This window comes from Falco naumanni, chromosome 4, assembly GCF_017639655.2.
Source record: "Falco naumanni isolate bFalNau1 chromosome 4, bFalNau1.pat, whole genome shotgun sequence".
Classification (NCBI taxonomy): Eukaryota; Metazoa; Chordata; class Aves; order Falconiformes; family Falconidae; genus Falco; species Falco naumanni.
Window position 1 is genome coordinate 2,217,860 of NC_054057.1, and position 12,657 is coordinate 2,230,516.

General features: G+C 40.9%; 1 protein-coding gene across 1 annotated transcript in view; it reads left to right on the plus strand.

The window, feature by feature from the left end:
• The window catches only part of PIK3R4 (phosphoinositide-3-kinase regulatory subunit 4), a 28,757-nt gene extending 17,793 nt beyond the window's left edge, over nucleotides 1-10,964 (plus strand). The window contains exons 12-20 of the mRNA XM_040591714.1: nucleotides 618-828; nucleotides 2,728-2,893; nucleotides 3,601-3,765; nucleotides 5,634-5,845; nucleotides 6,129-6,260; nucleotides 7,652-7,752; nucleotides 8,786-8,874; nucleotides 9,270-9,378; nucleotides 10,348-10,964. Coding sequence (XP_040447648.1) covers nucleotides 618-828; nucleotides 2,728-2,893; nucleotides 3,601-3,765; nucleotides 5,634-5,845; nucleotides 6,129-6,260; nucleotides 7,652-7,752; nucleotides 8,786-8,874; nucleotides 9,270-9,378; nucleotides 10,348-10,518 — 1,356 coding nt within the window. The 3' untranslated portion in view covers nucleotides 10,519-10,964. The remainder of the gene's footprint in view (nucleotides 1-617; nucleotides 829-2,727; nucleotides 2,894-3,600; nucleotides 3,766-5,633; nucleotides 5,846-6,128; nucleotides 6,261-7,651; nucleotides 7,753-8,785; nucleotides 8,875-9,269; nucleotides 9,379-10,347) is intronic.
• Nucleotides 10,965-12,657: the final 1,693 nt, after the last annotated feature.

Genomic DNA, 12,657 nt, shown 5'->3' on the forward strand with positions numbered 1-12,657 from the left:
GATGCCATGATTTTAACTTGGAACTGGTGTATCACATCATGGCTGCATTGAAACGTCCCCATACCTGTAATACTTTGTACTGGCTACAGAAGGATGGGCTGGGAGCCCTCAAAGCTGTGGCGGCATCTCTTGATATGGAACACTGTTTTCTGTTTGGCTACTAGCTGGAGCTTAAGTTCTGCTAGCTTTAAATGCATCCATTCTGTACCAAGAGGGAGACACTTCACATTTTTATTTTTATTTTTACAACCCAATATAAACAAATAATTGTTCAAGAGCTAACCTGTAATTCTGTCAGTCTTGAGAGCAATAACTGCTTCTGTATTAATGACATAGAGGTGTGCGTGGCACATTACAGTTTCTATAAATAGAATACAGAACAGACTAGGCAAATGGGGTAGAATTGAGTAGGTAAGCTTTTCTGTAAATGATAATTTTCACTATTTTAAATTGTTTTCATGTAAGCATGATTTTTTTTTAATGCTAATTCATTGTTAATTGATTCAATTACAAACGATTTATACATTTTCCTTTGGTGTGACCCAGTAATCTTAAGAGCAGGATTTATCTGTGTGTGGAATGTAAGGCATCTATTTTTAAGTGCTTATCTCTTACAGGCATCTGATGGAACAGTTGTTCAACCCAGGAAACAGACTATGCAGGTACTAAGCAGTACAGCATCCCCATCTGCACACCAGTTACGCATCACCACTTGCAAAACTGAACTTCAGCAGCTGATCCAGCAGAAGCGAGAACAGTGTAATGCAGAGAGACTTGCCAAACAGATGATGGAGAATGCCGAGTGGGAAAGCAAGCCCCCACCTCCAGGTAAATCATGGGCCACTGAGGTTATTATTAACAAACAAACAAGAAAGTCAAAATATCATAATCTCAGGGAAAAAATGCAAAAGACAAGGAAAAGGGGAAATTATTAGTTTAGGAAATGTGCCTACTATGCAGAACACCTATTTGGCTGAATATATACGTGACCTATGAGAGAGGGTCTGGAACCTAGATCTTTACCTTTGCAGTGGTGGACCCAAACCACTGGTCTGAAGCCCAGGTTGTGCACCTTTTACCAGTGAGTTTTCTGAAGCAGATTGTTTGTAACCAGGTGTATGGCAGATAACTTGCCATCCTGTAACAGCCTGTAGCTTGGTTTGGGCAAGAGGAGAAACACTGTGTTGGGAGGTGAGAAATGTATTCTGCCTGGGGTGGCTCCAGATTTTCAGCCATCCTGTGAGTATTGTAAACTCTTGGCCAGGTTTTCTAACCCAGTGGCATGCATACTGGGGTGGGCTGCTTGGGCTGTGCTTTTTCACAAAGGAGCCTGTCCCCACCAGCTCCTGGGACAGTGACACAGTGCCCACCCACAAAGAGAAGATGTGTATTCTCATACTACATTGTTGCTTTCAGAGGGAAAGGAGAGACATTTTTACCTCTTGTTCCTCCCTGGTAGTGCCAGTCAGGTTTTGCTGATTAGGGCTCTGGCAGCAAACATAATTTAACCATCTTTATATGGCCACAACTTATATTTGGAGCTCCAAATTGATATTGGGATTTACTCAGATTAGTCCTTAGCATTTTCTGCTCGTGTTTTCTGCTGTTATTGGGTATCCCATATGGAGATTTTTCACTGGCCTTTACTGTTGGGAGTTCCTGTGCTTAAACTGGAGATACTGAGAGCAGAGCCTGTACCAGCTAGGCTTGCAGTAATCAACACAGTGATGCTAAAGTCTTTGGTAAATCTAGCATTAGATATGCATACCTAGGCATACACAGCTACCATGTAAATTTAAGAGAAGTAGTAGAAAATCATCAGGAAAATGATCCAACCAGATAGCGTTTGAACATAGCTAACCTTGACTGAGCTTGGCTAAGCCATGTGTTTGTCTTCTTGAGACTTTTACAACCTATGAGATAACGTGGCCCAATACAAGTAGCTGACGTGCTCCCTTACACAAGGGAGTGAATGCCAGAAAAAGTGTTCTTATTTGAAGTTTGTGTCATATTCTGAAATTTGCTGTGGTCTGCCCTTTGTTATCTTCATCTGCTGTTAATCCTTCATTAAAGTAGATGCCGGTTAGAAGTGCAGCCAGATACTTATGCGTTGCTTATTTCAGAGGAAGAAACGTCACACAAATGTTGGCAGTTTCTTGGCAAGAGTTATTTTGTGTCAGCTCAACTCCTTCAGTCCTTCAAAAAGAAATTGAGTAAATGTTATGTGGGATTTAGAAGTGCTGTTTTTTCATTTTCCTGGGTTCATAAGGCTTGCCAGCATAGCACATAGTGCAACACTGAACCTGTCCATTCAAGCACTCTGCAGACAGTCCAGGAACACAAGGCTGTTCAAATTTGTTGCTCATCATGTGCATTTTGGGCACGTATTGAGTTGCCATTTGCAGCACAGCAATCTGCATGCTGATAGCAGAACTGTGCACTAGTATCTCTCAAACTCTATGTAGAAGCACTCTTTCTAGTTTCACTGAATATACATGGAACCCATCTAAAAGAAAAATCGTACCCAGGTCTGCCAGTAGGGTTTAGTTTAGAATTGAGCAAAAATAGGCTTCTGCCTTTAATGTTTAAAATGCCGCCTTCTGTGCTTTGCAGCTGTAATGACTATATACCAATACGGCTGTTGGTGGATGGGATCAGGGAGATTTGTTTGTTCCTAATTAGGTTATGAAATCAACACTGACCGTTACGGTTTTGTTTTCCCTGTAGGATGGCGTCCCAAAGGATTGTTGGTAGCTCATCTTCATGAACACAAGTCTGCGGTGAACCGCATTCGGGTCTCTGATGAACACTCCATTTTTGCCACTTGCTCAAATGATGGCACAGTGAAAATCTGGAACAGCCAAAAAATGGAAGGAAAAACCACTACAACCAGGTAGCTTTATAACTCATGGGATTTGGGGGATGCTGTTTTGGACTGTGAAGTGAAGTAGAGCAGGGAGGAAGATATGAATCCCTTGTGGGTGTGCTAGAGATATCAATAATGAAATATACTGCTGTTCCTTTTGGCATGCAGCTATAAAATATTAGCTAAAAATGTATGAAACATGCAGCTGTTTCAATTAATAAAAGAAGAAAGTGGTTAGTAAATGCAAAGAGACTGTTTTGTGGCTGTAGTAATTACAAGCTTTTTTATTTCATTTCTACACATACATAAATATATTCTCATGTTGTTTAAAAGCCATCTGATATTTTTTTTTTTTTAACAAATTAGCTTTTTGCTTAACTATCTCATCCACTGATACTTGATGCAGGAAAGCTGTTTTGCTGGTTGGAACATGGGTGGTGTGGTATGCTATGTGATACAGATCTAGGTTAGACTTTCATTTTACTGATAGACGGATGTGTGCTTCTGCAGTTGGAGACTGTTATAACCCAGAGGCTCAAAGATGGAGAGTTAAGCTTGCAGAGGCAACACAAGCTTTGTTGCTTTCTGAGCTTGGAACACTCAGAAAATGCTATTTTCAGAGCTCTCTCAAGAGCCATTGGTTTGAAGTAGGTGTTTGAGAGGAGTAATTCTTTTCTTGTTTTAATTTAATTAAAACATTTCTTATTTTTTCTCTCCCTTTCTGTACTGTTTAGATCAATTTTGACATACTCTCGGATTGGAGGACATGTAAAGACACTTACATTCTGCCAAGGCTCTCATTACTTGGCTATAGCGTCAGATAATGGTGCCATCCAACTTCTTAGTATTGAAGCTTCAAAGCTCCCTAAATCTCCTAAAATTCATCCAATACAAAGCAGGTATGTACTTAGAGCAGTTAAATCTCACTGCACAGCTCAGGCTGTTAGTATATTTCTTGATTAGATCACTTGATTTGCTCTAGGCTTCCTGCTGGCTGAGCTCAGGCTGTACTGGAAGGCTGTAATCTATGGTCTTACTCTGCTTCATAAAGAAGGGTTGAAAGGCAGCTGTGTAGGGCTGAGAATTTATAGCTCTACGTTATTGGTGCCTCCTGTGTCACTGGATTCACTGTCAGCTTGAAACAGTCTCAATAGTTCTAAAGTCTTTTGTTTATGCACTGGGATTGGTAGTTTCTTACCTCCTCTGTTGCAATGTTAATGCTTATAAAATTATTTTGGAGGCTCTTTTATAGGTCATTAGACAAATGTTTACAAACATACATGTGGTTTGGTCTCAGACCTGCAATTTTTTCTCTCAAGCTTTTAATGTGAGTAAGGCAGCAAAGGTATGGGGGATGGGACACTATTTAGGGGAATCGTTTAGCTCTTTCTTACCTCTCTCCATATGAGCAGGTTTTGAGTATTTGGCACTGATTCAACAGCTTAATCTTCCACCTTGAGTGAGGGACACATCTAGGCTCCAGCAAATCTAGCGACCATCTTAAAGACCTCTTTTCTGTCCAAAGTAAAAGTAAGGTATCTGTCTCAAATATCCTCTCTTATTTGGGATTAAATTCAGAAATTAAATAAGCCAAATCTAATCAAAACAAACCAGGTTTCCCTTTTTGGTATACACTGCATTTGTGCCTGAAGGTATCTGTTTGCACACAAAGTGAAGTGAGTGATGCCAGTGCTGGCAGTATAACATGAAGAGGAGTGTTCCTGCCCGGGTAGGTGAATATTTGATAAATGTGGAGCATGAATCACAGAATGGTTTGGGTTGGAAGGGACCTTAAAGATCATCTGGTTCCAACCCCCTGCCATGGGCAGGGACACCTTCCACTAGACCAGGTTGCTCAAAAAGCCCCATCCAGCCTGGCCTGGAACACTCCAGGGAGGGGGCATCCACAGCTTCTCTGGGAAACCTGTTCCAGTAAAATATTTATTCCTAATCTCTCATCTAAATCTACCCTCTTTCAGTTTAAATCCATTACCCCTTGTCCTATCACTACAGGCCCTTGTAAAAAGTTCCTCTTGAGTTTTCTTGTAGACCCCCTTTAGGTACTGCAAGGCTGCTATAAGGTCTCCCTGGAGCCTTCTCTTCTCCAGGTTGAACAATCCCAACTCTCTCAGCCTGTCCTCATAGGAGAGGTGCTCCAACCCTCTGAGCATCTGTGTGGCCCTGCTCTGGACTTGCTCCAACGGGTTCATGTCCTCCTTTATGTTGGAGGATTCAGAGCTGAATATGGTACTCCAGGTGGGGTCTCGTGAGAGCAGAGTAGAGGGAGAGAATCGCCTCCTTTGACCTGCTGGCCACGCTTCTTTTGATGCAGCCAAGAATTTGGTTGGCTTTCTGGGCTGCAAACACACATTGCTGGGCCACGTTGAGCTTTTCGTCCACCAGCACCCCTAAGCCCTTCTTCTCAGGTCTGCTCTCAGTCCATTCTCCACCCAGCCTGTTTTTGTGTTTGTGATTGCTGATAGGACCTGCAAGCCTTCTACGGGCTAGTAAAATGCTGTCAGCAGCTCTTTGCAGACATAAACATAGCTCTGTGCTCTGGGTCTCTCAGTCCTGCGCATGGGTCAGGGCAGAGAGATTTGAGAGAGCATAAGCATCTGTTGTACTAAAAGTGGCAAGTTGTTTCTGGCAGATGTGTTGAAGTGACATGAAGAGGAAAATGCTGCTCAGCATCGGGTGAATTGGAAAGAGTCTTAAACTTGGAGGGAGTCATAGTCTGTTTCTAAATTCAGTTATTCTTTTAACCCAGGTCCTTAGATCTGAAGGATGATGGCTGTGTGGTAGATATGCATCACTTCAATTCAGGAGCCCAGTCAGTACTGGCTTATGGTACAGTTAATGGATCTCTGGTTGGATGGGATTTGCGATCTAGCAGCAATGCTTGGACACTGAAACATGATTTGAAGTTAGGCCTCATAACTTCGTTTGCTGTGGACATACACCAATGCTGGCTGTGTATTGGTAAGCCTGTATTTCTTGTCTTGTTAGCTTCCCTCTTTCCAGCCCCACACCCCCTTCTGTTTTTGGTTTAAAATAACTATAGATCAGGCTTTTGTTTAATCTGATTTGACTAGAATATGCTTTTCTCAAACAAGATGAGAGAAACACCTCTTCATTTGTGGGAAGTATTCTACCCTGTAAGCACTTGAGGCTTAAGTCCATCTCCTGAAGAACAGAGCAGAAGGGGTATGGGCAAACCCCCATGTATTTATACCCCTGACTCTGGGGAGCTTTCTCTCACCAGGGACAAGCAATGGTACCATGGCATGCTGGGACATGAGGTTTCAGTTACCTATCTCCAGCCATTCTCACCCTTCCAAGGCCCGAATCAGACGCCTGCTCATGCATCCTGTCTATCAGTCCTGGGTAATTGCAGGTAAAAGATGTCTTAAACTTAACCTCGTCGGTGCCAGAGGTTGTAATTAAAGCAGCTTCTGTTTCAGCTTCTGCTTCAAGCCCTGAGGGGAGTTGTTAGGGTCTCTTTGTTTGGTTTGTTGTTGCTGTGTTTTGGGGTTTAAATTTCTTGTAGTTTTTCTTGTACTTTGCTTGGGGAGAGGAAAAAGGGAAGGTTCGTACTTGTGTTCTGCCACTGTGCTCTTCGTGGCTTTTTGAAATAAAGAGAGAGAGGCTGGTGTAGTGTTAAGACATTATGAAAATGACAGACTTTACAGCTCTCGTCTGCTGAGCATTACAACTCTCATGAGGATTGCTCCTAGTGTGCTGTCTACCACATCACTTTTTAAGGACAAAATGTTATAAAAGAGAAAACCCAGATTCATGACATATATCGAATTTGATGGGAATTCTGCCATTGCCTTCAGTGCCTCTGTAGAGCAGAGACTGAAAGGTGGTCCCATTCCAATTCCCACTTGCATCTAACCCAGCTGTGTCAGGGGTTAGAGCTTTCAAAAATCTCCTAAGATTCCTCATCTGGTATGCTCACAGCTGCTTCATCCTCACTGCATGTAGCACTGTCATATACTTTGAAATGTCTGTGTCAGGAACACATCCTGATGTGGAGAAGTAGCTTAAACTAATCCTACAACAATAAAATTGATAAAGTTGCTGTAAAATGGGAGTAATTTGAGTTTTGTATTTTACTTGCTTCTTAGGCTTCACTTCTTATTTTAGTTATTAACCACCCTGGGAGAAAAAAGAAATTTCTTCAAAAAACATACAAATAAAGGAAGCTTCTCAATGTTTTCTAGTGTTTCCTTCCCTGCTGAAGTATAAATGAGTGACAAGAGTTCATGACTTCAGAATATTATTAAAAAGTCCCTGCCTGCTAGGTTGCTGCCAGGCATGTAAACAATCCCTTGAACAGAATTCTTTGCCTGTCCACACTAATCACAGGTGTGGAACTTCATTGTAGCTACTGAATTCTGTAAATTTGGATTGCTGTCTTAGCTGTCCAGTCACTGCTGCCCCTGCTGAACAGATGATCCATCCTTCTTAAAGAAAGATGAGAAGTTATCTAGGTAGGAAGGTGAATTTTTAATACCTTTTTAATAGGGTTGGAGATTAAATGAAACTTGCTATAAATTCTCTTAATTTAGGTGGTTTTACTACAGTGAAACTGCTTCCAAGTGGTAAACCAAGCAAAACATGTGCATGGCTTTACTGCTAAAGCAAGACTAACACAAATGCTGCAGAAAGCAAGTGGAGAGTGTCTCTGTGTCATACCCTCTATGTCATATCAGTAGAACAAGTAGTGAGAACCAACTGACCTGTTTTATATTTTTTGTGTTGGCTATATGTTTCCTATAGCTGTCCAAGGCAACAATGAAGTCTCCATGTGGGATATGGAAACTGGTGATCGACGCTTCACTTTGTGGGCCAGCAGTGCACCACCTCTTTCAGAACTGCAGGTCTGGTCTCCTTCTTCCCCAGTTTCTGTTGTGTCCAGTTCTAGAACAACCTCAGACTCCATGCTGTACATCAGTACAGTTACCTGACTCCATGGCCCTGCCAGTTTGGCACCAGGAACTTGTCCTGGGATTTATGTTGGTACCATAATTGTTTTGCTGTCAAAATTACAACTCCTTTGTAAAACAGCAGTGTAACCTGAATCTTCATTGGTATCTTCAATTATTTGTGGAATGTACTTGTAACACTCACTATATCCAGTCATGTTCTTAGAAAGCCAGTGAGCTGGTCAAACCTGTAAAGATTAGGGCAAAGTCAAAATTCATGGTGTAGCATCTTATACTTTGATGTACTGTTTCTGGGATTGTGCATCCTTCTGTAAGCATCTGCTCTTTTGCATATTCCTTCTGCATATTCTTTCTGTAATATAATGGCTTTGCTACACTTAACTGCTACTTTAAAGCATGAAGTTGCTCTTCTTCAAGGAGTTAATTGGGGAAGGAGCAATCTGGGATATTGTTCTTAAAACACAAAACCAAAAATAACCACATCTGCTTCTATAAATGTTGTAAATGCAGATCTGGGATCTACCTAAACTTGAATTTGTACATGCTACAAAGATTGCAGGTTGAGTTCATTTTGGTCATGTGTTCTATGCGCAGGGAGCATTGTTCTTCAAGCTAATTTTCTGTTGTATATCTGACCCTTAATGACTTCATATATATTGAGCATCCCTGTGCTATTCAGAATGATTTCCTTTCTTGATTATTTTAAAATAATCTCTCTCATTTGCCATCATTGAGAATGTAATTTCCAAGATTCCAAAAAGGCTTTAGGGAGAGTTAAATCTGTTGCATTTCTCTGTGAAATGTAAAGAAGGAATTTACTTTTAAGATGTGGTCTGTTAAAATACCTTGGCATTTGTCAGAAAGATTTGGAAATAGGGTGGATGAATGTGGTAAAGAATCTATTCCCTTTCTGAAGCATGGCAGCAGCTGTTGGTGATTATTTTTATATATCGCTTTTCCCTGTCAGCCTTCTCCTCACAGCATCCACGGAATATACTGTAGTCCAGCATCTGGTAATCCCATATTACTGACAGCAGGCTCAGACATGAAAATAAGGTAATAAAACAACTTTTTTGTTTGACATTCTTCCCTCCACCCCTGCTGGTGTACTAAATTTTTGCCTAAGTAAGCTCCAAAGAGTCAGAACAATAATGCTGAAGATGTGTTCATCAGTCAGTAAGTATCATCAGTATGCTGAGAGAATTGTTCTCAGCAAAAATATGCAAAACTTGCTGCTTCTTGATAAGCTGCATGACAAGAAACAAAACAATGACTTATGTATAAGCTTGATATGAATGTTGATTTCTCTGCATCACTCTTCTACTAAGTGTAGAAAGCATATAGAATTTGTGCCCACTCATTTTCATCCTAAGTGCAAGACAGCTTTTAAACAGCTGTATTAAGCTGATAAAATTGAACATCTTGGCTTCATTTTGTTTCTTTGCGTTTAGGTTTTGGGATCTAGCCTACCCTGAGAGATCATACGTTGTTGCTGGAAGTTCTAACTGCCCATCTGTTTCCTACTACAGGAAGATAATTGAGGGCACAGAGGTGGTTCAGGTATTTTGCTTTTGATAGACAGCTATTCTGCTTTGCCTTTTGGATGGCCCCATGGGTGATATTAATTACATTACTGATGTATTAATTACATGGCTTGAATTATAACTGTCTAACTATTACCTTTTATGGATGGAGTCAGTGTTGTGTCTTCAGGCAGTTAGGAAGAAGTTATTTCAAAATTAAAAAAACAGTTGTTTTGGACAGAATTGGACTTACCAAATACTACTTACATGCAGAAGCCAGTCATATGTTTCTTTTGGGATATTGAAATATAGTGTTTTAACACTTTTGTCCTTGATCAGTCTTTGGAATGTCTTTTGTGTAGGATTAGCCAGGCAATGTGAGATGTAGTGGGACCAAAATAATATGGTAGCAGAACTCTGCAGTTTGTATTACTTCCTTCAGAGTGACTTTTGGAACTGGCAGTGTTGCTCATTGTTGAGTAGCACAATGTTTTATTTCAGTTCAGTTGAATGAATGCTACTTCAGAGGTGACTGGGAAAAAAAACCTGTCAGTGAGGGTCTGTTTATACACTATAATATTTTAGTGTTTCATCTGCAGTTCTTAAACAATCACATTCATGCTATTAAACCAGCTTTTATAAAAGCCTTGGGGAGCTAAGGTATATGTGTTGCTGTAGCTGACCACCCCCCACCCCCCCGAATATAAAATCTTAGTAGTTAGTGTCATTGAAATAAGTATAAAAGAGGGGGAAAACAAAAATCCTTTCCCTAATCAGAGAGCTGTAATGTCAGTTCAGATTAAGACTTACGTTGTGTGTGATGAAAAGAAAATGAACCCAGGTGTAGTCCTAAGAAAACTACCAGCAGGTGAGAGGTTTTGTGTTTGGGTTTTTGTTTAAGAGGTTTTTTGGTCTTTTAACACTGACAGCCTAATGTGTGACAATTCCTTTCTGCAAATGCTCACCTTCCTGTAAATAATATTTATCACTTTTTGGTTTTGTACAGGAAATTCAAAACAAGCAAAAACTGGGACCCACTGATGAGGCCCCTCGGAAAGGTCCAGAGTCTCTCCCGGTTGGACATCATGATATTATCACAGATATTGCAACTTTCCAGACCACACAAGGGTTTATCGTAACTGCATCAAGGGATGGAATCGTTAAAGTGTGGAAATAAAAGTTGTACTAATATAGAGTATGTAAATATTTGTAATAAAGTAGTAGTGTTATAATGAAGTTTTCAAGGACTGTTTCCAGATCATGGAATAGAAGGGACTTTATAAAGGTGATGATAAAATCAGTTATCTGTATCCTACTGCTCTGTTAGCACTTCCTAATCACTTATTTTATTAAAGATGTTTGGTATCTATAGCATTTCCTTGAAATACCAAGCCATCTCTAGAGCAATGATTTGGCCTGGTTTTGTGACTACACTGTTCTTCAAGGATCCTTCAGAAAATGAACTAAAGACACCCCACATTACACATTCTAAATGTGCAAAGAGCTGGTACAAGTACTTCTGTGTATAACTGCTCCTATGTTGAATCTGAGAAACAAAATAAGAATCAGTGCACTAATGTCCCTGTACATTCTAATCACTATAATAAAGTCCACTTAAGCTTCCCTGTTTAGTACTCGGGTTTCTTTATATCCGTTGTTCCTCTGCGCTGATTCTGTAATCTCAGCAGCCAGAGCTACTAGGCTGTTAAGTGTAGTCTGAGATCAGCTTAACCTTGTGTCACATCCTCAACTGTACTTTGTCCCTTGCATTCAGCTTGCTTTAAACCTGAGTCTAATGCTAAGCTCTGCTGTCCTAGGAACACCTACCTAAAAGCATTATAGCAGCTCCCAAGGGGTTATGTAAATCAAAACTCCCATGATGTCTAAGACTATCCTAAAACTATATTTCAAAACCAAAAATTCATAAATGTTTGATACTGTAAATTACCAAGTGCTTTCTTCATCCACTGAAGCAAAAAGAGCTTCTTATGGCTACATCTAGATGTATATATTTAAATTCTAAACTTGGTATAATACAGCGAATACACTAAACAAGAAGGAAAAGGAAAGCTCACACTTGCCATACTTTTGTTGAATATACGCTGTGACGCCTTAAGCCGTTACTTCATCCACCCTGTGTCACTTTGCTGGATTTCTAGTCATCCTTAACAGAAAAAACACACAGTTGCAGGACACTCCATAAAGAAGATTCAAATGCCTGCAAAACACCTTTCAGGTAGCAGGAAGTTACATCTCTGGCCAGAGGCAAAATAAGGCTTTCAACAGTGTGAGAAAGCATCAAGTATGCAGAGGTGGTTTGGGAACCATCGGTAGTGTTACACGAGTTAAAGGCATCTCCCTCTTCTTCCTTTCCCTTAAGGTTGTTCCCTGGGGGGTCCTCCTTTCCAGCCCACCTCCATTCCTGTGACCCAGAATCTGCCTTTCCTCCCTTCTCCCCAGCACTAGCAAGGGTCTTGCAGCTCCCACGATGCTGATGGGAAGAGGAGGGGAAGGATGAAGGCTCGCTGATGTTTTGGGGGCAGAGGAGGCAAGGAGAGGAGCATGGCTTTCTATGCCTGCTGCCAAAGAGAGGAATTGAAGATGCATCAGCTGCTGCTGGGAGAGGTGGACTCGACAGGGTTAAAAGAGACCCCAAACACCCTGGCCCCCTTCTTGGCAGTGGCTAAAGCAGGAACAAGTCAGCCACAGACAATGGGGCTGCCCTGCACATGAAAGTGATTTCCCACCACAGGCACCTGCCCGCTTTGCCCATAGTCTTAAGGGTCTTTATGTTTCCAGTTTCATTTTCTACCATTCAAAGTCAAGTCAGCTCAGCACAAAGGACCCCAGTGTAAAAGGAACAAGCCAGTATGGAAGGTAAAGTATGTGTAATCAAACACATGCTACTGTACATGCACATGAGCACCCAAATTTTTTCTTGGAAGTAAGCAGTATAGTGCACAGACTCCACTCTGGCTGCCTATTTCAAATCAAAAAGATGAATGTCTGGACTCACAAAAGCCTTGGGCCTGTTGGCCAGTGGTTGGATCACTGGAAGCTGTCTGCTGTGCCTTTCATTAAGATTTTCTGGTTGTGGCTGTTGAAAGAACCTGTCAAGAAAGAACAAAGAAATCAAGTTTACCATCTAATGTATAATGAGTTTGAACTCACTTTCAAAGGTTTTGATTTTCTACTGTTCATAACATCAATACGCTTAAGCTTGAGCAATAACAAGGGTTTATTTCTCCACTATTTATTACCACATTGCCCAAATTGCTCTCTCCCAAAGTTACCTTACTGAGGTTTAAAAGCATCT